Source organism: Lithobates pipiens, unplaced genomic scaffold (assembly GCF_037356315.1).
Source record: "Lithobates pipiens isolate NorthernLeopardFrog02 unplaced genomic scaffold, aLitPip1_a1.2 Scaffold_19, whole genome shotgun sequence".
Lineage (NCBI taxonomy): Eukaryota > Metazoa > Chordata > Amphibia > Anura > Ranidae > Lithobates > Lithobates pipiens.
Window position 1 is genome coordinate 103,254,911 of NW_027507764.1, and position 27,367 is coordinate 103,282,277.

At 42.9% G+C, this 27,367-nt stretch overlaps 1 protein-coding gene across 1 annotated transcript in view; it reads left to right on the forward strand.

Annotated features, from left to right (window-relative positions):
* LARP4B (La ribonucleoprotein 4B) overlaps positions 1-27,367 on the forward strand; it is a 182,641-nt gene that overhangs the window by 130,780 nt on the left and 24,494 nt on the right. Inside the window, exons 5-8 of the mRNA XM_077491124.1 lie at positions 11,935-12,078; positions 16,595-16,676; positions 18,922-19,058; positions 25,274-25,377. Coding sequence (XP_077347250.1) covers positions 11,935-12,078; positions 16,595-16,676; positions 18,922-19,058; positions 25,274-25,377 — 467 coding nt within the window. The remainder of the gene's footprint in view (positions 1-11,934; positions 12,079-16,594; positions 16,677-18,921; positions 19,059-25,273; positions 25,378-27,367) is intronic.

The following is a 27,367-nucleotide window of genomic DNA, read 5'->3' on the forward strand; positions in this document are numbered from 1 at the left end:
CTTCAAACCATGCTTAGAGAGAACCCGCTCTCCTGAAAGGCACAGGGATACATTTGAAGCCCAGGAAGAAAACAATGGTAGCTGAAGTCATCCATTATAATATGTTCCCATAACAAATCCAGCAAACAAGCTGTAAAAAAAGGCGACAACCCAAACTTTTAAAGGTAGGGTGCACATGGAAGGACCCTTAATGCAAAGGCTAGTTATAAATTGAAATGATTGCTGTCTTTTTGTATAACTCTGTGGGACATATTCTGCCCTCCATCCAGTCTGGTCTGGACCAGTGGCGGCTGGTGAAGTTTTAACGAAGATGGTGGGGCACCAGGGATATACTGAGACAGTAGATATCCCATAATAATCTCTTACACTCAGTATACCCCATATTAAGGTGTCTCTCGGTATATATCCTATAATAGGGTTTTTTTGAAAACTGACAATTTTATTAATTTCAAAAAAGAAAGGGGTACAGAAATAAGAGAGCAACAACAAAAAAAGACAACATAGCATTTCCAATATGGAGCACAGGAGGATACATAGTACAGTAATGATCACAACATCAGATTGCCAGTGTAACAAACATCGCAGCCAAGGGTAAGGCTTATTGCCAGTTCATGACGCTTGCGACCCCTGACATCAGGCTTGGCTACCATATAATAAAAGGGCCGCAATAGCTAACCTCCTGTACAGGGTCTCTTCAACAAATAGCTTTTCCCATCTCTAATGCTCCTATTTCTAAGTCAAGAAAAGGAAAAGTTAAGAAATCGAGTGGTAGAAGGGTAAGACAGCCGCCTGCCCCAGGGGTCCAGTATCATCTCAAAGGCAACCACCTCAGACAGCATTAGGCTCCGTGAGGAGAGAGTCACGGATCATAAGGCTGGGGGAGTCTCCAATAGGACCCAAGATTCCCATATTCTATTGTGCTTATCAAGGGTGTCATTCAGGGAGGCTGTCAGGTATTCCATTCTTTTAACATCTCTGATCCTGGTGTGCAGTTTGAACAGGGAAGGGGGGTCCGTTTGTTTCCACTTTAGGGCCACCAGACAGCATGCTGCATTTAACACATGTGACAGTAGTTTCTGTGAAGGAGGTAGGTGGCAGGCCTTACAGATAAATTTTCGGATCTAAGGGCACCTCGGCGCCAGAGATGGATCAGAGCAAGGATTGCACCATCAGCCAGTATGGGAGAAGTAGGGGGCAAGTCCAATAGATATGGAATAGCATTCCCCTTTCTTTATGGCAACGCCAGCAGCGAGAGTCAGTCAACTGGTATATGGAGTGGAGCAGGTCCGGGATCTGATACAAATAGAATAAAATCTTGTATTCTCCGAGTAGAGCGTGCAGATGGAGCTTCTAGAAGCCTGCGACCAGATACGCTACCCCGTGCTTAAGGGTATAGTTTCACCCAGGGCCTGCTCCCACTTACCCATATAGGCATGTTTTGGCCCATCTGGTGATGGAGACGCGATCAGAAGCTGATAGGTGCGTGAGATCATACCCTTCGGGGAAGAGCCCTCCAAACATATTTTTTAGAATTCAGTTAAAGGGGGAAAAGCGAAGGTTGGCTACAAAAGATTGTGCATAGTGCCGTAATTGCAGATAACTGAAGAAGGCCTGTCTGCAGGTCCTGGAAAGATTTAAAAAATCTAGTTCTGGGGTCTATTAGGTGGCCATAGTGGAATAGTTTTTTTTCCATCAAGAAGTAGGACATCTGTGAGGTCAGGCTGTCCGGGATATTAGGCGTGAACAGAAATGAGGTCACCGGGGAAGAGGCAGTAGTAAGCGCATACGACAGTTTCGCACGTCGCCAGAGCGTGCGCAGTAACGCCATTGGACCCAGGAGCTGCGTTCCCCCAGCTGTTATCGGAGCTCCAGAGCATGGAGTTCGGATGGACGGGGGGCTAACCGCAGTTTCTCGATTTGCGTCCAGCAGTTAAAGGCGTGGAGAGGAGGCCACAGGGTGCAACTGGGCATAATAGGGTTTTAGAGGCCCTATTATGGGATATACTGAGACACCCTAAGGGGAAAGAAAGAAAAACAACTTTTAGTCTGTGCCGTCTATTCAAAGTGTGTCAGTCAATAGGCTGAAGGCTTTTGTAGGTGTAAAACTCTTGTAAAGTTACGAAGCATTACATTGTAGTGAATTCTACATCAGTTACCTATGTGATCCTACATGCAGCTTTCCCCTGGAAAGCCATCCTCAGTAGTCATATAGTCACCACATCACCCCCACTCTCAGCAGCCGTATAGACTACTTTCCCCAACAGGAACAATTCTGTATTTCAGCTTATGTTAGTACAACATGCACTGGCACCTCTAGTACAGGGTGGGAGAATAGTGTTTCCTTTAGAGTTTTTTTTTTTTTTTTTTTTTTCTCAAATACAGGCAGAGCCACATCTTCTTCTACCTGGTAGTTCTCTATCCAGTTTTGCTACTCATGGTTGAAGTTTATTCCATTTAGAAAACTCGCGAATGTTTACCCTGCTGCATTTTGCCTGTGCATTCAATGCCTGCACACAGGTGTCAGTCCTTCCTGCACTGAGTGTGAGAGCAGCACAGTGTTTAAGATAACATGTCGGCAGAGCCAGTGCTGGAGTCTGGCACATAAGCTTGTCATCCCCTCATCTTCCTGTGTCAAGAAACAAGCTTTCTAACCCCGGTGCAGGGCACTTCTAGAACCACATGCACATACTTGCAGCCTGTGCCTTCTGATGACAGCATCACCTGTCATCACTGAGACAAATCTGTGTCCACAATCCTGCTGCCACATTTGCATGAAGTTTTAGGTGTCTTGCCTGCAGCAGTCTCGAGCTGATATGTCGAGCTGTGCTGGCAGAGAAATGTACTGAATGGTGGTGTGCATCTCCTTCCTCCCGGACCCTCCCTCTTTCCCTCCGCTCCTTCACTGGCTGCTGTACAGTGAGCTGCTCCTCCCAGCCTCACACTTTCCTCACTTCCACTTGGAAGATCTCCACCCCCCTGGTGCAAGGTGCAAATCGGGGAGCTCAATAGACAGGACAGGTCAGTATTTCTGCCCTTCCTAATGAGCTCCTATTCGCACAATAGACTGGCAGCAAGCCAGTAAGTGTGGAGAAGCTGTTTACTCCGTGTTCTGAATACAGTTTTAAACTTATTTTTCGGACGGATGGCCTGTTGCTAGGCAGATATTATCTAGTTTAGTTTATATTTACTGCTTTCCTGCAACAGACTGGTGGATGAACGGCCACTGGACTGGACCAACATTTGGCCTTGGGTACATTTTTGGGACAACTCTCAGGTTTAGCTTTTTTGTCCCCTCTGCATCCTAATCTTCTCTTACCCCCCCCCCCCCCCCTCGACTCTTTAAGACACCCTTTTGAGACTGCTGGGAATATACTCTTGTCTGACCTTACCAGTAAGTTGGCTTTTTTTGACTATCACCTCTATGGGGAGAGTCTGTATCCTGTAAAGAGCCTTCTCATTGTTGTACAAGGACAACAAGGCCTCCTTCCTCCCGAAGGTGATCCTGCCAAATTAAGGGTTCCTTCCCTCCCCTTTAAAGCACCCTATTGGTGTTTCTTGGGCCTTTCAGCATCAAACTTCAGTTTTACGTTTCCAGGGCTGCCATCTGGGCTTCTGTTCAAAAGTTTAGGTTCTACCAAGCGGGTTCTTAATTCACCTCTGATGCCAGTTTCAGGTGCTTTAAGTTGCTCTGAGCCTCTCAAGCCCTTGTTGGCTTGTTGTAATGTCTGTATTTACCCACCTATAAGTTGGCCTGCTTTTGGATGCCCCAGTCACGATAGTTTTTAAGAGGCCTGTGTCTTGTGCTGTACAATCAGGAAAATTGGATTTTTGACTTGCCGTAAAATCTGTTTCTTGGACTACAGTATAGGCCCATGTCCTGGGTTCTTATGCTCTCCCTATAAAACTCAGGCTACCCAGGAGTGGGAGGGATTCTATAGAGCAGGGATATGCCATTTGTGGACCTCCAGCTGTTGCAAAACTCCCATCATGGCTCTGGCTCAGGCCTGCTATGTCTCATGAGACTTGTATTTCTGCAACAGCTGGAGGTCCGCTAATTGCATATCCCTGATATAGAGGATGTCCCTGCAGTTTTCCTTTTTGCCAATCTCTAGTCGCCTTAGTATAGCTGTATTTAACACAGTCCTGATCATTTAACAAGCTTGCCACTTGTACTGTACTCAGGATCCTGGTAGCCAATATTACAATGGGTGCCTAATGAGCTTTTTCTTTTGCCAGTAGTAGCTTATGGTCTCATGGTAGTAGAAGGGCCTAGTGACTGCTAAATTACATTAACTTCTAAATATGTCCACCCCTTCCCTCCATTGTATTCTCATGGACAAGCACTGAAGGATTGGGCAAGTGGAGCTTGCGTACATGACATAGTTGCTTCTTAGCTTTTGAGCTTTTACTTTAGTTTCTTCGCTTGTTGGGGGAGTAGGAGGATTCGGATATGAACTAGCTACTTTTATTTTCCCACATCAGGGGACACAGAGCCATAGTAGTTACTATGTGGGTTATAGGCCACCTTCAGGTGATGGACACTGGCACACCATAAGACAAAAATGCACTCCCTGTATAACCCCTCCCACTACTGGGAGTGCCTCTGTTTTTTCACCAATGTCTAAGGTGTTGGTCACGAGTAAAGGTGTGCTGTTCTGAGCTCCACTGGAGAATTCCTTGCTGGGGCTAGCCATGCTGACTGGATCCTTTCAGTGTGTCTTATTTTTGGCCAGATTGAATGGTACCCGGGTCTCACATCCAAAGAGAGAATGTTTTGCCTGTGAATGCTTCTTTTTAGAGAGGTGGACCCTAGGATCCAGGACTTTTTGGTAGTGAGGCCATAAAGTTTTTACTGGCAGGGTGCTGTTGCAGGCCCAGGATTGTGGGTTTCCTCAGGATCCCCTGCTCCTGAAGTTTTAACGGAACCCACCATGAAGGGTGAAGTTTGGGTCTGTTGGTTTACCAAAGAAAACCCTGCGGTGGCAAAGGTAAGTGGAAGTGGAAATCTTTTGAATTTTCTTATGAGTCTCTTCTTTAAAGAGGAAGTAAAGCCAAACTAAATAAAAAACGAAAATACACCCTGCAAGGCAAAGGCATAATGGGCTAGCATGCATAGCATACTAGCTCATTATGAATAACTTACCTGAGATGGAAGCGACCCTTGTTGTCCGCCGCCATCTATCCCAAAGTCACTTCCTCGTATCGCGGCTCCGGCGATGTGACTGGCCTGAGCCGCAATGCCGCCACTGATGGCATTATCGCTGTTAGCGACATGCTCAGTGCGCCTGCGTGCTGCTCTCTATGGCGCATGCGCGGTAGACAGCGGTGCCTGTCTTTTTTGAAAATATGTGCTAAACCGTGTAGGTTTAGGAGATATTTCTTGCACCTTCAGTTAAGCCTTAATCTAGGCTTACCTTAGGTAAAAGTGGTCTATAAGGGTTTACAACCACTTTAAACATAATAATTTTGTCATGTCTGTGTCACCCCTGGGGGTTTTGAGCACAAACAGCACTGTCAGGAGCCAAATACTTTCTCCTCCAGCCGAGCAGCAGATCCTCAGGTAAGGGGGGGGGGGGGGGGGTTTGTCGCCTATTGCCCCCCTATGCTGGTATTTTTGCCCCTCGTGGGGTAAAAGCGCTCCGACTAATTTTTTTTAAAAAAGGTGGGGGAGAGCAATCAACGGCCGCTCTGCTTTGTGTAACTCCCCCGCCATGCTTTCTCTAGGTCTCAGAGGACCTGTAGCCCGCCACTTGCGTGGGAAAACCCTTCCTTTTTTAAATAGGGGGCGGAGTGTAGGCAACGCGGGGGGGCCTTTACAGTGTCGGGGGCATGTGGGGGCAAGTTTCTAAAAGTAAACTAAAGGCAGACTAATGCGCAAAACCAAAGTGAACAGCTACAGAAAATCCACAAAGACCAACAGAAGCTGCCAAACAAAGTGTTACAACACAAAAAGCAATCAAATAAAAATAAATGTGGCGCTAACTGCAGTAAGGAAAAAGTATGTAATTAAGCTGAATCAAACAAAAATTATCAGCAGTGTAACATCCCCAGATTGACTAAATCCATATGATCAAAGAAACCAACAATAATCAGACGTAACCAATATAGTTCTAAAAATACATACCAGTGATTACACACTTTTTTTCTTACTGCAGTTAGCACCACATATTTATTTTTATTTGATAACGTTTTTAAAAGCGCACTATGTGCTGCTGCAGGCTGTGGAGGGACACAAGCGAAGAGGTGGCATTATTAGGTTTGGTGACAGGCATTTCCTTTTGACACATTGTTACTGCTGCATCAGGCTGGGCATTAATAGCAGCAATTTTGCTGGACTATAGCCCTAGCAGTGTGTGCATTCCTTCTGGTAGTGCCTCTGCTTTGTGCATCAGGCTATGAGCGGAAGGGCGACAAGGAACACTTCAAAGGGTTCTAAAGAATCGATTGTTTTAAGGCAACCTAAATCCATGTCCAAGAAAATGTCATCATCCTCTGAGAGTGATGCGGCCGGTCAGTGAGCCGTCAGGGCTGGACACTTCAGCCCCTATATTTATTACCCTGGATGTTTTTTCTTCTACCATTTTAAGTTTGGAAGAGAAGATTGATGCTATGGCCACTTTCCATAGTGGGTCCAAGCGTAGCCCCATCCAGTGCTCAAGACCCTCATACAGAGGAGCAAGCAGGGGATCATGAAGTTATTTCAAAGGATCAGAAAGACGCTGATGTCTTCTCCTCTGAGGATCCTAATATGGAGGGAGCAGTCTCACAAGAGACTGTTGGTACACTCCATTACTAAATTGGTTCGCTCAACTTTTCTGCTGCTTGTAGCACAGTCTATTGATGAGCCCACCTCTGGTTTGGGATCACTAAAGCCTCCCCAGTCTGGGGATGCCTTTCCTATCCATGGCTAAAAAAAAAGCTCATGTATTCTGAATGGGAACACCCAGATGAGCAGTTTTTTCCTCCGAAAAAGTTTTCTATACTGTACCTATGGAGGAAGAATTCCATAAGAAATGGGGGGGGGTCCAGCAATCGATGCTGCGATATCCTCGGTAGATAAAAGCCTCACTTGTCCTGTAGACAATGCGCAAATGTTGAAGGATCCAAAGGATAAAAAGTTGGAATTTCTTTTAAAGAACAACATTGCCCTTGCAAGTTCAGTGGTGCAGCCGACTCTTGTGGCGATTGGAGTGTCTCAGTCCATAAAGGACCTGTTTGTGGAGATACTCAAGATTATTCCTGATCAGCAGGCCTGGCATATCAGAAGCCCTATGTTTTACGGTAGATGCTATGAAAGATTGTATTATATAAGCCTCACAGCTTATGTTAGGACTGGTACATACGGGCAGAGTCCTATGATTGAAAAATTGGTCTGCTGAAGTGCCGTGTAAAAAGCTCTTGGACAGTTTCCCATTTCATGGTGAACGATTGTTTGGAGACGATTTAGATAAGTATAACCAAAGGATTTCTAATGGGAAAAGTTTTTACCAGTAAAGAAGTTTTAAAAAATGTTCCTTTTTAAACGTGCATCTTCTCCAGTGCCAGGAGCATCTTCCTCCAGACAGTCTCGATAGCCTCCATCGTCTAGCTCAAGAGGAAGGGCCTCAGGGGCAGTCCCAGGCCAAAAGAGGACTCGAGGCAGGAAGCCTGAAAAGCAAAACACCAAAGCCTCCTTATGAAGGGGTGCCCCCGCTCGCTCGGATGGGGGGAAGGCTTCTAAAATTGTTAAAGATCTGGCAGGGACATTGTCAAGACAGATGGGTGGCTTCCTCAATTTCTTTAGGTTCCAAACTAGAGTTCCAAGAATTCCCATCTCCCCGTTTTTTAAAATCAAACATTCTCAGAGATCCAGGGAAAGGGAAGTCTCTCTCTCTCTCTCTCTCTCTCTCTCTCTCTCTCTCTCTCTCTCTCTCTCTCTCTCTCTCTCTCTCTCTCTCTCTCTCTCTCTCTCTCTCTCTCTCTCTCTCTCTCGATCTCTCTCGATCTCTCGATCTCTCTCGATCTCTCTCGATCTCTCTCGATCTCTCGATCTCTCTCGATCTCTCTCGATCTCTCTCTCTCTCGATCTCTCTCGATCTCTCTCGATCTCTCTCTCTCTCGATCTCTCTCTCTCTCTCTCGATCTCTCTCTCGCTCTCTCGCTCTCTCTCTCTCTCTCGATCTCTCGCTCTCTCTCTCTCTCTCTCTCTCTCGATCATCTCTTGTCCCAGAGGGTGATATCAGAGGTTCCCACAGAAGAGCATGGTTCGGGGTTTTATTCAAACCTCTTCACTGTGCCAAAACCAAACTGGGAGGTAAGACCCATTCTTGTTCTCAAGGATCTGAACCGGCACTTGAATATCTTTCACATTGATTCAATCCGGTCAGTTGTCTCCATTCTACAAGGAGGGGAATTTTTGGCATTGATCGATATCAAAGATGTCTATCTCCACATGCCAATATTTCCAACTCATCAGAAGTTTCGATGCTTCGAGGTGGAAAATCGTAATTTTCATTTTGTGGCTCTGCTGTTTGATCTAGCCACAGCACCGTGAGTGTTCACAAAGATCCTGGGGCCTCCTTTAGCCAGGTTAAGGGTTCAGGGTATAACAATTCTAGCCTACCTAGACAATCTGCTTTTAGTACATCAATCAGTCACCTGTCTAAACCAAAGTTTAATCTGAGCCGTAAACTACCTTGAAATTCCTAGGTTGGATTCTCAACCTAGAAAAATCCTCCTTAAAGCCGTCAAGGAGATTACATTACTTGGGGCTGATCATAGATACCATTTTTAAAAGAAGGTTTTCTAACCCCAGGCAAGAATCTGCTCCATAAAGGAACTGATTTGCCTTGTCAAAACAAAGGGAAATCCTTCCATTCGGCTGTGCGTGAAATTGTTAGGGAAGATGGTCTCCTCCTTCGAGGCCGTTCCTTATGCGCAGTTTCATCCTAGACGGCTGCAAAACACCATTTTGTTGACCTGGAACAAGAAAGTTCAGGCTTTGGACTTTCCAATGCCCTTATCCCCCGAAGTGCGACAGAGCCTCAATTGGTGGTTGATATCCAGCAAGCTTCAGGGGAAAGCCTTTCTACCAATATCCTGGAAAGGGTTAACAACGGATGCCAGCCTTCTAGACTGGGGAGCAGTCCTGGAAGAAGCATCTCCCCAGGGGAAGTGGATCGAGTCAGAAAGGACCTTGCTTATCAATATTCTGGAAATTCGGGCAGTAGGTCTGGCCCTAAAATCCTGGACGCTCAGACTACGGAATTGTCCTGTCAGGATTCAGTCCAACAGTGCCATGGCTGGGGACTACATCAATCACCAAGGGAGCACGAGAAGTCGTGCAAATCAAAAAGAGGTGAATCATGTTCTATCTTGGGCAGAAAGCAACATTCCTTGCCTATCTGTGATTTTCAGTCCAGGGATAGAAAATTGGCAGGCAGACTACTTGAGTCGCCAACCGTTATTTCCAGGAGAATAGTCCCTTCACCCTGACATTTTTCTGTCCATATGTCAAAGATGGGATGTTCCGGACGTGGGTCTGTTTGTGTCCAGATTCAACAAGGTCGACAACTTTGTGTCAAGGACGAGGGATCCACTGGCATGTGGAACAGACACCTTGGTCTTCCACAGGATCAGTTTTCACTGATCTATGCGTTTCCTCCGGTTCTTCTGCTTCCGTGCCGCCTTCGGGATCCAAGCGGAAAGGGAAAGGTGATTCTGGTGGCTCCAGCGTGGCCCAGAAGATCTTGGTTTGCCAAGATCATAAAAGATGGCAGTAGGGGACCCTTGGACCCTGCCATTGCGGCCAGACTTTCTCGCACAAGGTCCGGTATTCCATCCTACCTTACAAATGCTAAATTTAACGGTTTGGCTATTGAAACCCACATTCTAAGGGACCATGGGTTATCTCCTTCAGTAGTGTCTACTTTGGTTAATGCTAGGAAGCCAGCCTCCAGAGTCGTATACTATAGTCTGGAAGGCATATATCTCCTGGCGTGGATCCAGGGGTTGGCACCCCAGGAAGTATGTCATAGGTAGGATCCTTGAATTCCTGCAAATGGGATTGGAAATGAAGCTGGCCTTGAGTTCTATCAAGGGCCAGGTCTCGGCCTTATCAGCATTCTTTCAACGGCCTTTTGCTTCTCACACTCTGGTGCGTAGCTTTATTCAGGGGGTAACGCGGATTAATCCTTCTGTCAGGGCACCCCTGAATCCTTGGGATTTGAATTTAGTCTTGTTGGCTTTACAGAAACAGCCTTTTTGAGCCTATAGGGGAAATTCACTTGGTTCTTTTGACGAGAAGAATAATCTTTTTGGTTGCCATATCCTCTGGAATCGGAATTGGCGGCTCTGCCTTGTAAAGAGCCATATTTGATTATGCATAAGGATAAGATGGTATTGCGGCCTCCTCCTGAATTCCTACCAAAGGTAGTGACCGATTTTCATTTAAACCAGGATATTGTTCTGCCTTCCTTTTTCCCAGAGGCTCTATCTAGGGAAGAGAAGTCACTACATTCCCTTAATGTAGTGAGAGCGGTCAAGATCTATTTAAAGGAGACCGCTCAGATTGGCAAAACTGATGTTTTGTCTGTACTGCCAGAAGGTCCTAAAAGAGGACAGACAACATCAAAATCTACTATTTCCAAATGGATTTGTCAAGTGATTGTTTAAGCTTATGGTCTAAAGAAGAAAAATCCTCCTTTTTCATGTTAAAGCGCACTCCACCAGGGCTGTTAGTGCCTCTTGGTCGGTGCATCACCAGGCCTCCGTGGCTCAGGTCTGCAAGGCCGCAACTTGGTCTTCAGTCATACATTTACCAGATTCTATCAAATCAATGTAAAAGGTCATGAGGATTGCCTTTGGGTGTAGTGTACTGCAGGCTGCAGTATGAGTCCTCTAGTCTCTTAATGCCCTACCTTTTTTGTCGTCTCCCTCCCTTCAGTTGCCATTGCTATGGGGCATCCCACATAGTAACTACTATGGCTCTGTGCCCCCTGATGTATGAAAAGAAAACGGGATTTTTAAAAACGGCTTGCCTGTAAAATCCTTTTCTTTGAAGTATATCAGGGGACACAGAGGTCCCTCCCTCTGGTATACATATATATTGCTTGGCTAAAGAACTGAGGTACTCCCAGTAGTGGGAGGGGATATATAGGAAGTGCACTTCTGGTCAAATACCCCATTCACACTGGGGCGTATTTCAGGCATTTTTCATGCGTTTTAGCGTTAAAAAAAGCACCTGACAGAAGCCGCAACTGCAATCCCAATGATAAAGTCTGAGTGCTTTCACACTGAGGCGCTCCGCTGGCAGGGCGTCAGTCCTGCAAGCAGCTTCTTTGCAGCGCTTTTAGAGCAGTGAATACAACGCTCCTAAACCGCCCCTTCCCATTGAAATCAATGGGAAGCGCCTGTAAAACGCCTGAAAAGCGCATGAAAAACGCTATTGGCAGCAGCGTTTTGTGGGCGCTTTTAACCCTTTATTTGGCCACTAGCAGGGGTTAAAAGCGCCCCAATAACGCTCAAAAAACACTAGTAAGGCGCTGTTAGTTTAAGAGGCGCTTTACGAGCATTTTTCGGGCACTGACATTGTGAAAGGGCTCTTAAAACACTTGGGCTTTCACATTGGGATTGCAGATGAGGCTTCTTTCAAGCGCTTCACATGCGCTTTTTTTTAACGCTAAAGTGCTTGAAAAAACGCCTGAAAAACTCCCCAGTGTGAAAGGGGTCTTAGGGCATGCCAGTGTCCATCACCTGAAGGTAGCTTATAATGCACATAGTAACTACTATGGCTCTGTGTCCCCTGATGTATTTCAAAGAAAAGGATTTTACAGGTAAACGGGTAAGGTTTTTTAAAAATCCTGTTTTTGCAAGCCCTGGGGTAACAGAACAAGATCAAGGTTCTACCTTGTGGACTTAGTATGTTTAATTGACTCAAACATTAATGTATTTCAGGACTGGATGCCAATGGGGATGGTGTCAGTGCAAGGTTAACACAAGACCCATCTCCATCAGTTTCCACATTGGACCAAACAGATATGAATACCATAACTCTGGGAAACTCAGAATATGAATCTATGCATGAAATCTCACATTCAGGTAATTGTGTCATTGGAAAAAAATTTTTATTCATTTTGTGATCTTTGAACGGTAAACTTTTACAGTCCCTTTTTAAATGATTTTGCTATTCACATGTGTATATGCATTTTTGTTAAATATAAGCTATATTTAACTATAAAACGTGATATGAATTGTTAAGACTTAGTCATAATCTGATCTGAAAACCTGTAAATATTTTTGCAATGGTTTCAAATTGATCTATTTTAAACCAGGGTCACCAAACTTTGAACATAAGACCAACAAGTTTATTGCAGTTTAGCTTTTTTTTAGTGGTGCACCGAATGGGTTTTTTGGTGCCGATACCGAAAATGAAAAATACACTAGGCCGAAAACCGATACCGAAAATGACTGTTTTTAAAAAATATTTTCATACAGCAGATGGTCAGAGACACTGGGGACATATTACAGGAGATGGTCAGAGACTGCAGGCATAGTACAGGAGATGGTCAGAGACTGCAGGCATGGTACAGGAGATCAAAGCAGCCTCACCAGTTCCCCTCAGATGCAGCCTGCCTTATAAAAATACATGCACAGTGTTTTCCATGTATTCCAATGGCTTTAGTTTACACCATGCGGTCAGCTTCCGGTGCGGAAACTGACTGCATGGTGTGAACTAGAGCCATTGGAATACATGGAAAACACTGTGCATGCATTTTGTGCAAAAAAAAAGCACACGGAACTGCATCTGGTGGGAACTGGCCCCAAGCAAGCTACCTGGTTCCGTTCCAACAGACATCTATTGGGAATGATCATATCGTTACCTCTACTAGCAATAACTTAACCCTTACCCATTCTATCACATGGCGATAAAAACCTAGCTGGGTCAAAATCAAGATTATTTTTTTTATATGGCCAATAAAGGGAGTACAGCCTTTGTCCTGTGACCTGGTTTATATAGCATGGCTACATTCACACAAAAAATGGCCAGAGGTGGATAGTTTCAGAGGCAAACAAATGACTATTTTGGATGCAGCAGCACTGTGGGCACAAAAAACTTGATTTAGCTGCGGACAAAACTCTGCAATGCTTGCCCTGGGCACACTCTTTCCCCCTCATGCAGCTTGCCAGTGTCTAAATGCAGCCTTACCCATGCCCGGATCAGAGCGGTGATCTCCGTGTGTCACGGAGCTGTGCATTGAATTGCCTGGGCGGCTGCAGTAACAATGTCCCGCCTCCTGTAATCACGTCACGCTGATTCAATGTCCCGCCATTGGATCAGTGTACAGTCTGTCACAAGAGGCGGGACATTGTTACTGCAGCCGCCCAGGCAATTCAATGCACAGCTCTGTGACACACGGAGATCACCGCACTATCGGGCGGGAGGAAAGGAGGAGGGAGGACAGAGGACTGGGGACAAGCCAGGAAAACACTCGTGCAATGGGCGGCACCAGGGGGCGGAGCCCCGAACAGGCCCAGCCCCATTTTCGGCAAGATTTTTCTTTCGGCAATTTGCCGAAAACACCATTTTCGGGCGATATGTTTCGGCGTCCGAAATTTCGGTGCATCCCTACTTTTTTTTTTTATCTGCAAAATACATTTTTCAAGTCCATATATATTTTAATTGATGTCAAGGATGACAAAGGTTTTTATTTTTTTTTTTATTTATTTTTTTTGGCTAGTTTCTGCAATGCACTATACTGTTAAGAACATCACAGTACTTATGCCTGGGTCAACTACCTTCTGATTGGACAGAAGGAATGTAACCCTCAGACCCCATTCACACTTGAGCGTTTTGTAGCTTGACGCCTGAAGCTACAAAACGCTGGAGGGGAAAAAATCCATTATTCTCAATGGAGATGGTTCACATCTCCACTCCAAGTCGCCTGAAGCCCTACGCCTGAAGCTCAAACAAGTTCCGGACCCTTTTTTGTCGCACGAATCGGGCTGATTTAGGCGTTTTTCTTCTTTTAATCTTGGTGACATTTTGCCCTGCACAAATTCGCGACAAAACGCGGCAAAAACGCCGCGAATCACGGTAAAAACAGCCACAAATCACGGTAAACGCCGCAAAAAACGCTTGAAAAAGCTACGCTCAGGTGTGAATGCAGCCTTATTGCCCAGTGAGCAGGTTGAGAACTTAGAATGTGTACCTGGAAATGTCTGCCTGGATGTACAATATAGCTGAGAGATTTCTTTTACAAGACTATATTCAACCTCAATTTCAAAAAAGTTGGAACACTTTGTAAAATCTACATAAAAACAATGCACAAATTTGCAAATCTCAAACACACATTTTATTTACAATTGAAAAGATATTTTTTAAATGAGAATGTACCATTTTAAGAAAAAAGTCTGGTCATTTTGAAATTGATAGCAACACATCTCAGAAAATGTTAGCCAACAAAAGCTGGCAAAGTAAGCTATACTAACAAGGAGGAGCTAGAAGAACATTTTGCAGCTAATTGGGCAACAGATCAGTAACATGATTTGGGTATAAAAAGAGCAGCTTAGAGAAAGTTTCTCAGAAGTAAAGATGGACAGAGGTTCACCAATCTGTGAAAAGCTGTTCCCAAAAATAGTTGAACAGTTCAGAATAATGTTCCTCAATGTAAAATTGCAAAGTCTTTCAGCATAAATGATCATCTACAGAACAAAATTACTGAGACTTTTGAGAAATCTCTATGCTCAAGGCACAAGTCCAAAATGTAATATTGGATGCCTGTCATCTTTGGGCCCGCAGACAGTATCGTCAAAAACAGGCATGATTCTGTGATGGAAATCGCTGCATGGGCTCAGAAATACTTCCAAAAAACAGTTCACCATGCCATCCACAAATGCAAGGTAAAGCTCTATCATGAAAAAAAGCAGCCATATCTGAACATGATTCAGAATCGCTGGTCTCTTCTCTAGGATAAAGTTCATTTAAAATGGTCTGTTGCAAAGTGGAAAACTTTTCTTTGGTCAGGCTTATCAAAATTTGACTTTTTTTGGCAACCATGGACACTGCATCCTGAGGGCTAAAGAGGAGAGGAACCTTCTAGCTTATCAGTGTTTATGGAATGGGCAGCTTGCACATCTGGAAAGACACCATCAATGCTGAATGATATCCAGGTTTTAGAGCAGCATATGCTCCCATGTAGACAATGTCTATTAAATGGAAGGCCTGGCATGATTCTACACCTCCTACTGCATCTATGACAGCATGGTTTCATAGAAGAAAAGTTTGGGTGCTTAACTGGCCTGCCCCCAAATTAAGGCCTTTCACCAATTGAAAATATTTGGCACGTTCTGAAAAAAAATATGACAGAATCAGGACTGTTGACCAGGAAAAATCTGATATCAGGCAAGAATGGGATAACCTCTCCCCCAAAACTCCAGCAGCTGGTCTCAGTTCCCAGACGTTTACAGAGTTGTGAAAAAGGGTATGCTATATCGTGGTAAATATGGCCCTGTCCCAACTTTTAAAAGTTGAGACATGTTGCTACCATCAATTTCAAAATTGCCCTTTTTTCGGAAAATGTATACTTTTCTCAGTTTAAACATTTGGGATGGCTTCTATTTTATATTGTGAAAAAATATGGTTTTATGAAATTTGCGCATTGCTTTCTATTTTTAAGTGGATTTTACACAGCATCCCAACGTTTTTGGAAATATGGTTGTAGAGAGCTGTAATTTTACAACTTTTTCAACTGTGTTTAGCAGTGTGCCCTGTGTTTCAGTAAGGCCGGGTTCACACCGCTGCGATGCGGGAACGCCGCGAATCCGCTGCGTTTTCCCGCATCGCATTACTCCCGCCGGCAGTTCACACTGCCCTATGCGGACGGCTGGGAGTGTCAATGATATGTTAATGACACCCCCAGATCCGTCCGCATATCGCAGTGCGATCTGCCGACTCGCACAGGAATCGGATCGCATGGTGTGAACCCCCATGCGATCCGATTCTGTTGCGGACCAAAAAAAGGGTCCCGTGTGAGTTTGCTGCGGGAGCGATGCGAATTCAGCCATACTATCTGTATGGCTGTACTCGCATCGCTACGGAGATCGGATGTGATTTGCGGTGCGAATCACATCCGGATCTCCCCCCGCAGCAGTGTGAACCCAGCCTTACTCACAAAATAATCTTGTACTTTAGCAGAGCTATGTTATCTCTTGATCTGCTGTAGGTTACTGCCCTTAGGAGTCTAGCACTTTTTATTAAATAAGGATGTTCAAAATCATAACTAGAACCTGTCAAGACAAAAATAACTTGATTTTAAAGATGCAAACTCTAGGGCTATTTTATTCATCTGAAGTTTATTCCTTGGTGAGTTGGTGATCCAGAAGAACTCTATCTATCTCTCTATCTATCTCTCTATCTATCTCTCTATCTATCTATCTCTCTATCTATCTATCTCTCTATCTATCTCTCTATCTATCTATCTCTCTATCTATCTATCTCTCTATCTATCTATCTCTCTATCTATCTCTCTATCTATCTCTCTATCTATCTCTCTATCTATCTCTCTATCTATCTCTCTATTATTATTTATAATTTTTGTTTTCATTTCCTTTTCAGGAGCAAATGATCTACCGCAGACAGAAGGGCAGGAAGATCTGCGTGATGTGCTTAAGAAAACACTGGAATTTTGTTTGTCTCGGTATGAAATGCTTATAAATTTGTACTTTGGCTTTGTATCACAGGCCTGTTCTTTTTTTTTTTGCAGCTAATATAACATAACTAACTGTACACGTGAGGTTTTGGTTTAGATCTATAAAATGCCATCCTAGAGAACATTCCCCATTTAACTATTGATTACATTGACTTATTTGTAATCTGTGAACATGTCAGTCTGTGTTCTGTGAGATTAGAAATAAAGGAATATATGTAGTAAATAAAAACTCCCAAACTAACTTACATGACTCTTTATAGTATATATTTGTTGGATGTTGACTCTCAAACTATATATAGAATTTGAATTCTTCTAATTTTTGGTATTTAAAGTGGGGTTCCACCCAAAAATCCAAAAATGGAACTTCCGCTTTAAGGGAAGGTGACCCATTCACTGACATGCCACATTTTTTGGTGGGGGGGGGGGGGAACCCTCTTTATAGAGGGTTTCAGCTCTTCCCCCCCCCCCCCCCCTCTTGGCAATCATCTGGGACACGTCACAGGTCCCAGATTGCCCGGCCAGTCACAGCATGCAGCGCTACATATGCAAGGCTGTGAAGCCGTGCGCCCACAGTGACATTGCCAGTGCAGCAGAGGAGAGGGGGAGACTAGCGGCGCTTCGTTCCTCAGCATCGATGGACCCTGGGACAGTCGAGTGTCCGATTTTATTAAGTCAAGTCAGCGGCTGCAGTATTTGTAGTTGCTGACTTTTAAGTTTACATTTTTGTTGTTGTTGGAACTCCGCTTTTAAGAATATTTTTTCAATATTAAAGGCAAAGTACATTTACGGTTTATTGAAAAATTTGGTTTTGCTTATCAAAATTTTGTGAAAGATATAATGGTGTGCTCTACCAAAGTGAAGGACCCACCAAGCAACAATATCATTAATAACAAAACATGGAACCTGGTAATAGGGCACAAGATAAAATGAAATTAAATGTACAGGTCATACGCAGAAGGAAGATGGCGACGAAGGGTGTTCATGTATACTACAGATGTACGGGATAAAAGGAGAGGCAGTAATATACAGATCACAATAGAGACTGGCTGCAGACAAGATGTGTGTTCCACCCAGAACGGCAGCAGCCACTGATCTGGAACGAATGATCCTCATTAGATCCTCCCTTTTTTTTTTTTTTTTTTTTGAGGAAGGGACAGGCTCTGTAGGTAAACACTACACCAGGGATATGCAATTAGCGGACCTCCAGCTGTTGCAAAACTACATGTCCCATCATGCCTCTGCCTCTGGATGTCATGCTTGTGGTTGTCAGTCTTGCTATGCATCATGGGACTTGTAGTTCTGCAACATCTGGAGGTCTGCTAATTGCATATCCCTGCACTACACCATTTACATGTGATTGCAGTGATCACATGGTACAGAGATGCTTGGCTCAGATCTGTAAACAATGTCTGTAAACCAAGCTATCCAATGACAGCTCAGTACATTTAGTATTGTCTGCCCGTGAGTGATTTCTGCAGTGCCTGTTCAACAGAAATAGATGTCGCCACTTTGCCGTTCAAAAACACATGGCTGATGCATAAGTGGTTAAAGACGTTAATATGGTCTGTGGTGTACTCTAAAGCTGAATGGAAAAAAAATACAGTCCAAGACACCATTTGCTCATTTGGTGGCCATCATTTCCCATTTACCCCTTTATGTTCACACTTAACTTCATTTTAGTTACTGTCCATGGCATGCTCAAAAGATTGTGATGATCCTAGTGTGTTTTATTTTTATTTTTTTTATTCAGCAAAAAAGTTAATTAAAAAACATTAAATACATACCGAAGCCACATATATTGAAGCTACAAGGACATCAAACTTGCTTAATTCAGCAAAACTGTACAATTCTTGATCTTGCCTGCATCATATATTCCTCTATACATTTATTGACCATCTTAGTTATTTCTCCCACCATGTTCTTTAGTAAGGGTCTTGCCATCAACAAAGAATTAGCTCAATTGGTCTGGAATTTAGAGACTTCAAATGCCCAAGCACATTAATCTGCCCATGACCAGATCCACCGGGGCAAGCCCTGGTACATCCAGCCATGGTCCCCAGAGTTTCTCAAACTTTTAGGGGCAACCCCTGTGTTAATGTGTCATAAGTTTGCGTGCCAGGAATAAATATCTGGTTACTGCCGCCTTAGTGCTCTCTTCCCATTCTAACTCATCAAGTACATGATCCCAGTGTTTAAATTAGATGTTTTATATATTTTTTGTTTTTTTCCCCAGAGAGAACCTTGCCAGTGACATGTACCTTATATCACAAATGGACAGTGATCAATATGTGCCAATTCTGACTGTAGCAAATCTGGACCATGTCAAGAAGCTGAGCACTGACATGGACTTAATAGTTGATGTATTGAGATGTGAGTATTCTTTCCTGCAGTGCTGCATTTTGCATGTTGTAAGTCTTGCAGTTCTTCCACCATCTATTCATCTATCACAGTAGGACATGCATGTACTACTACTTTCTGTATTACCAACCTGTTTTAGGTAGGTGACTGTCCTCTAGCTAGAAGGCCCTAGTATTTGTAAGCTGTTAATTGTTAGCAGACAATTGACATGTGATAAGGGGATGCTCATTTAAATGCCATTGTGTTTTTTTTTTGTTTTTTTTTCTTCCGTTCAGGGCCTGATCCCACTATGTGCATTTTTTATTTATTTATTTTTTTATTTTTTTACAAATGGCCGTGTGCATAGGCAAAACAAATCGTTGTTTTTGGTAGATTTTTTTTTTAAAGACTGCATTGTAACTGTACAGTGCAAAGCACAGTAATGTCTGCATTTTAGTGAAAAAGCACTCGCTGCTAATCTTTTGATAAACAGAAAATTTGTGCTGGGGCAGTTGTAGTGTTAATTTTTTTTTCTATTGCAAATAAATTAGTTACTAATTAGATTAGGTTTTGCCATTTATACAGCCAGCCAGCTCATCCACTCTGGCAGTTTCACAACTAGCATTTCTCTTGGCCAGATTAGACTCTGTGTTTAATAAGGAATTACAGTTAAAGTCTGCCTTTGCAGATACTGTATCATTTGTGCTGTAAGCACCTTTGCGTGTAACGATCAGTAGAATTCAAGATTTCTGACAAGTGAGTGAAATGCATTATCAGAAGAGTTGTCTAAGAACCAAGGACCACTTGGAGAAAAGCTTCAGAAAGACCTGGAATTAGCAGGTACAATTATTTCAAAGAAAATAAGTAATGCACTCAACCACAATGGCCTGTATGCACGCTCACCATGCAAGACTCCATTGCTAAAGCATGTTGAAGCTTGTTTAAATTTTGCTGCCCAACATTTTAGACAAGCCTGTGAAATACTGGGAGAAAATAGTCTGGCCAGATGAGAGCAAAACTTTGGATGTCATAATAAACAATGTTTGGAGGTCAAATGGCACTGCACATCTCCCCAAAAACACCTGCACACCAGCAGTGAGGTTTGAAGGTGGGAACATCATGGTGTGGGGCTCTTTTTCAGCATATGTTATTGGCAAACTTCATATCATTGATGGAAGGATGAATGGGAAAATGTACCAAGACGTTCTTGATAAAAATCTGCTGCCATCTACCAGAATGATGATGAAACGAGGGTGGACATTTCAGCAAGACAATGATCCCAAACACAAAGCCAAGGAAACCCTCTATTGATTTCAAATAGAAAATAAAGCTGCTAGAATAACTTACGTTCATCAATACTTATATTACCCTATATATATTACAGTGCTATCCCTGTGCTCACGCACAAATGCAAACGCGCACGTAGGTCTCATGCTCATATGTAAACAGGTATTGTACCGCTTGTGAGGTGTCGCCGTGAACTGCAGAGTGAGAATAATCCTTTAGTTCTAGCACCAGACTTCCTGTTTGGTGCTGGTATCCTGTAGTGTCGAGATTTTTTAGGTACCGTGGTTTTCTGCAATTTCACAGGCATTCAAATATTTTAAATCTGGGCATGTTTGGTATTTGGCACAACATCATATTTATATTTAATCAAAAATTGGCTATTAAATGCATTTTAGTGCACAGAAACACAAGTGTGGGTTTCATGATAATTTGCAGTTGGTAAACAGCTGTTCAAATCTGCAATATGAAAAATTGCAACATTTTATTCTCTATGGCTTCTGCTTTCAGAAAATGTTTTGGGGTTCTAAGTAATTTTCTAACAAAAATTTAAAAAAATAGTGACTCTAACCAGTTGTGTGAAATGTCAAAATTGCCCAGATGACAACTGGTTAACAAACTTGTGGATTCCTACCCGTTGTCTGCAGGAAACTGTTTGTTCCACTGTTTTTTGTATAAGGATCCTAAATTAGTGACTAATTTTAATCAGCTGGTGCATTTTCTGTGTTCTGATGAGAAGTTGCAATGTCTGCATTCCTTTTAGAAGTAATTGGCACGTAGGAAGCATCCTACCAAATTTACATTTTTGTTGCAGAGGATGTCTAAAACCTGACTTGTATCATAGAACTGACTTTAATGAGGATGGTCTGTACATCAGCTGTGTGCAGAACACCTCAAGGTTGCCATATTTCATAAAATTTTACAAAAAACTTTTGCAGTTTGAAAAGGAAATGTAATTTTTTTTTATGTTAAATTACAGTAAATAGTCCCCCCCCCCCCCTCCAAGCTCCCACAAAAGGGGAGTTGTGCATCCTTCTTCAGGAGATCAGAATGAATAGGTCTTCTCTAAAAAAAAAAAAAAAAAAAAATGCTACATTTTTTTTCTCTCTTTTACCAAAATGTGTGTTTGTTGTTTTTGTTTTGTTTTTTCTGTCAAGGTTCTTTAGTGGTTGCATGGATCACATGGGTGATCACACATATGCAATCCAATTCTGTAATAAAAACTGCATTTTGCAAACCATTTTGCGGTGTTTAAAGCACTGCCTATGTGAACTGAGCCTTAAAAGGGTCATTCCCTGACCCTTCTGAGAGAGTGTCATATGTAGCTTGTGACACTTAGTTTTGCAATTTGACACTGGGTTCCCTGTAATGCCTGAAACCTATTTTTAGAAGGTAGGCCCACTTTATGCGAGTGCCAAGACATGCTGCTATGCACTAATTTGTTTTTGAGTACTCCTTGTGCAACTTCCTAACTTTACATATAAGTATAGTGGATTACAAGGGCAGCAATCCCGTGGGCCTTGCCAACTTGCAATCCACTAATGGTTCCAGGTGATCTTGCAGTTTACCATCTAAGGGATCCAACTCGGTTATCCTGAACCTCTGTCCTCTACCTGGGTGATAACACTCCTTGGGGTATGCCTTAACCCCTTCAGGGTTGGTTCCCCCTCCCACTGGGAGAAATTTTGGATGCCTGTGTAAGAATTTTAAGAAGAATTTTAGCCAGGTTGGTTAACTGGACCCAAGGGCTACAATTGTACATCCATGCCCTCTCCTTCAGAGTCTTTGTGTTTTCCCTCTGGCTGCAGCACAGTGCATCTTCTGTGTTTGATTTGGTACATGAGGCGTCTCAGTATTCTGACATCATTCTAGAACTTAAGAGCACAATTTTGGTCCCAGTTTTTCCCTCCATAGGACAAACAATGTGATGCGATGGTGAACAGAGGAGGGCTAGTCCCTTTGAAGGAAGTATCCTGGTTTTTCTTCAAATACGGCTGGATCAGCGGGTGATCCGCAGCAAGATTAAATTCCAGATAACACTGCTAGGTGTATCTCTCAGGTTGTGTCTCGAACCTCTCTATCCAAGGTTGGGTCACCTCCCATTCCAGTGAGTGCTCATTCTACTAGATCTGTTAGAAGCCTGATGCCAAAAAGCCCAGGATACACTGTTTTGTAAAGTCGCCACCTGATGTTCCGTTCACACGTTTACCAAACTTGATCAGGTAGATTTTTCAGGCCTCAGCTACGACAGTTTATGGTCCCCAGGTTGTTTGGGCTTTTGTTTGGTTCAGGTTTCTGGACCATTTCTGGTCTGCCTCTTTTACCCCCTCCCCTTATTGGGATATCCCAATCTGTGAATCTGTGTCCTTTACTGTATTAACAGGAAAATTATATGTTTTAAATGAACTGTAAATATAAATTTCTTAGCGTACAATACAGAACACTCTTCTCTCTGTTGTCCTTAATTCTTTCTAGAAAAAAAGCATGCTTGGTGGGATGGGGAGGGGGTAAATGGGGGTCCTCAGCTTTTTTTTGTCAATATCCAATCACCTGAAGATACATGCCTGTAACCCAGTTAAACTATACTTTGCACCAAACTTTTTCATATGTACTGTGTATGGTTAATATATTAAAATATTTCCTGGCTCAGCCCTATGCCATCATGACAATGGGTCAACTCTGCCCTTTGACCCATGTAGGCAGGCAGTACCTGGAGAACATGTTCTTATTCTTTCCTTGCTCCAGGTGTCCGTGTTTTTCCTCCTCGAGTCCCTGCAGTAGAAGGTCCCTGGTCGGAGATCTTCCTGGTGACAGAATTTTACGCAAGCATAATATACTATAAGGTCATCTTGAGTCTCTCAGGACCAATATGACAGTAATCCGTCATCAAGATTGAAGGCTTTACATCCACCTCAACAATGCTTATATTCATGTGCCGTTGAACAAGGCACATCAACATTTTCTGAGGTTTAACTTTGCAGGCGAGCATTACCAGTTCAGATGCCTACCCTTTGGGCTTGGCCCCAAGAACCTTCTCAAAAGTACTGGTCACAGTGATCGCCTATCTACGGCGAAACAGCATACACATATTCCATTACTTGGACAATGTTCTTGCTCACTCCAGAAATCTTTTGTTGCAGCACAGAGAGCAGGTCCTTTATACCTTAACAGAATTTGGGTGGGTGATGAATCTAGAGAAAAGCAAGTTGGTTCCATCTCAAACTCTAGTGTATTTGGGAATGCATTTCAACACTTTCCTATACAGGATATCCCTTCCCCATGACAAGGTCTTATTTCATCAGGGGCCCTGCAGATGACGTCCTCACCTTGCATCAGTCCAAGAGGGAATGAGTTTCTTAGGAATTTTAATGACCTGTATCCCAACAGTTCCATGGGCGCAATGGCACACAAGACTATTTCAGTTCTCCCTTCTTAGCCAGTGGCGTCGTGATTCCCTCCGTCAAAAGATTCACTTGCCATTGTTTATCTGAAACAACCTTCAATGGTGGAGCAAAACAAGCAACCTGTCCGTAGGCAGGCCCAACAACCTCGTAGACTGGGTAACAATTACGTCCGATGTGAGTCTCCGGGGTAGGGGTTAACCAAGGTGGACCTAATGGCAACTTCAATCGTCAGGTTCTTCGGTTCTTCTCCTGTTCCGTCCACAACCTCTGGGCCAAGATGCTGTCTCCCAAAAGTGGAATTTCTGCTGCTTGTATATTTTTCCTCCAACCACCTTAATGCTCAGATTGTTGATTTATAATTGTGGAGAAAAAGATTCTGGCGATGATTGCTCCATTCTGGCCAAGGAGCCCTTGGTTTCCTCTCCTTTTCCACCTGGCAACTTGTCCTCCAATCGCTTTACCACAGTCCCAAGATCTGCTTCAGACCGGTCAGTTCTACCCCGATCCGGCCTGCCTAGCCTTGACTGCATGGCTTTTGAGAGGGACAAACTGAAAGATCTCAGTCTTTGAGAGTTTGTCATGTCAACCCTATTATCAGCAAGGAAGCCTTCAACTAAGTCTACCTATTAACGAAAATGGCAAAGGTTTGAAAGCTTTTCTACCCAAGAAGGATTTTGCTATCAAGCTCCTTCAGTGGGCAATATTCTGAGTTTTTTTTCTTCAGTCCGGGTTTGATGCGGGTCTGAGCCACGACAAATCTCGGCATTAACAGTGCTAGCATATATTTAATAGGCAAAGGAGCCACTGGTGATTAGGTTTCGTAAAGCACCAATTAAGATTTGGTCTCCGATTTGCCCCATTTTTCCAAAGTGGGACTTATATTTGGTCCTGAAAGGGCTATTAAAAACCCCCCCTTTATTAGGATGCAGATGGTCCATTATATCATCTTACTCTGAAGTGCTATGGCATTCTCTGACTTTCCTGCCTAAAGTATCCTCAGAGTTTCACTTTAACTACATTCAGTGCTCCCAGCCTTTCCACCCTCGGAACATGATGCTGAGAAGTCCTTTATGCAAACTGGATCTGAAGTTTATTCCTGCAGACGTGAAGCTCTTTTCTTTTTGTATTTGGAAAGTGGTCCTAGAATGGGCATGCTGGCTCCACAAGGGTCATCTTGACATGTGGTGTTAAGGCTACTCACTAGAAGGTCTCCTTCCCAAGAAAACAGACTTTTTTTTTTTTATCAATACTTACCGTAATTTTCCTTTCCTGGCTCTGCCCCATGCTAGGAAATGCGCTCCCTGTTCCTAGTCATAGAACACCTCTCCAGGTGCTGCTAGTAAGGGATATCCTACATCGGCTCAACGGGCGGAGTTGACCCAAGGGCATGATGGTGTGGGGCAGAGCCAAGAAAGGAAAATTACGGTAAGTACTGATAATTTGTATGCACATGCGCACACTTGTATAGCATATTTTTTTAATTTTATTTTTTTAAAGTGATTCTAATTTCAGTGATGTTCATGCACTCATTTTCTGTTTTTTTTTATTTTTTTATTACAGCTTTGCCTTTAGTCCAAGTGGATGAGAAGGGTGAGAAAGTAAGACCGAATCAGAATCGGTGTATTGTAATTTTGCGGGAAGTTCCTGAGTCTACACCTATAGAAGTAAGAATAGGGTCTTTCTGTAATTCATTTTTGTAAGTTTGTTCAGATTTCTTTAATGGACATCTTTCACTCCTGGAATTTTTTTATTTTTTTTGTTTTGTTTTTTTGTTTTTTTTTGCCTGTTTTAGGGGAAGGAGATGTCTGTTTTTGTGTTTTTAAAATGGAATCACCAAAGACCTATGTGTTGTAAAGTTGTTTATGTACTTTAATAACTGACTTTTGATATCCGATTCTTCTGTTTAAAGGTGCATCATCACTGGAGAAATTTTTTTTGTCTTTTATTTTGGTTAGCGCAAGACAATTTTAACCCCTGTTAAATTTTTTTGCTATCTGTGCCCCATTGGGGAGATTTACCTTCACTTGCTGTCCCATAGCCAAAACGGGAAGTGAGGAAATATCTGCAAATTAGGGGAATCCTTTGGGAACCCCCGGGCCATCAGAACTAGTGTCCCCGTCGGTAGATTTCCCCTCTATTACTTTCACCTTGTCTAAAGTGTAGCTACAGACCAGGGCTAAAAATAGGAAAGACATCACTTCTACAGAACTGCTTGAGTCAGTATCTTCAATGCCAGGAGCTATACACATTATTTTTTAGCAACAGACATCTGCATAATATTATAAAAAGTAACAGTACAGCGCAGATAAAAACTAACAGAATAAATATAAATATAGCACGTATAGAAAAGTCTATCAATGAAATATAAGATAGGATAAATAGATTTTCAAGAAGAATCCGCATGTGCAGTGTGTCTTCAATCAGCAAAAACAGGTGATTATGTGATCCCTTCCACCAAAGAGCAAGATGGACTCTCGCCTCAAATACTGGACCCCTGATAAATCAGACAGGTCAAAAACGCATATTCCCATCAAGGGTTAATCACAACAATCAGCAAACAAAACGGGAGTGCTCCAGAGGTGGATCCTTTTCATGTCCCAAATACCAGCATGATTCCACATAAAAGCATAAAAGACCAGATCTAGTGCTCTCCGTTTATAAAGGATTTATTAAAAGAAATGCAAAATAAAGTGATACTCGCATGCTTTTGCACTGATCTCCAGTGCCGAGTAGTAAGCATAAATACAGGTACATTCAGATGTCCATGCACGGATCAGTGTTGCGGCTTGCGAGTGACGTCACGGCTTGAGTCACGTGGTCCGTACGCGTTGCGTCCCCGAAAGTGGCCGCTGATGAAGTCCCACCTACTTTCGGGGACGCAACATGAACTTTTTATCTGCGCTGTACTGTTACTTTTTATTTTCAATGTGGGATTTGCTATTTTGACCTATAGTATTCTAGCTGCAGTATTTTAGCATTTAATTTTTAATTTTAATTTATTTTGTTCAGCGCTGATTGATTTTGTTTAAATCTGCATAATATTATCTAAGTCAGACATGTCAAACTGGTGCATTTTAGGTTTCATACTGTCCCTTCCTGCATTTTTTGGTAGACCTCGGTGGTTTCAGAAATTAAATTTGATAAGGCCCAGCTCTTCCTTGTTTTGATTAAAGTTATTTTTATGAAAATTTGTATCTAAACACTTTAGGAAATTTTTGTCCGGGCTCATATGGGAATTAAAGCGTTATTAAAGCACAAAACTATTTTTTTTTTTCTATCTTGCAGCTTACCTGTTCTAAGATTTGGCTACTTTAGGTTCTTTTCCTCTTCATTTTTACCTGCTGATATGGCTAGTGTGTGTGTGCGTTTTTTGTTTTTTTTCAGCATCCTTTAGACAAAATTGTCCAGCAAAAGTGGCAGATTAGAGGGTTGAGACAAACCATTTAAAGCCTAAGTTTTTAGTTTAAAAATCAATCTGCCCCAGGGGTCTTGTATCAGTGTAATGTGGACTTTTCAAATATCCACCCAACCTCCATTTATAGATTGCGTTTCATTTATAGACTCAGTAGTATGGCCTCTGTGAATGGAGTGGCGTGCAGGGCCTAGTCGGGCGCTCTAGATGAATGCCTGTTACAGCTACCTCAACTCAGTTAA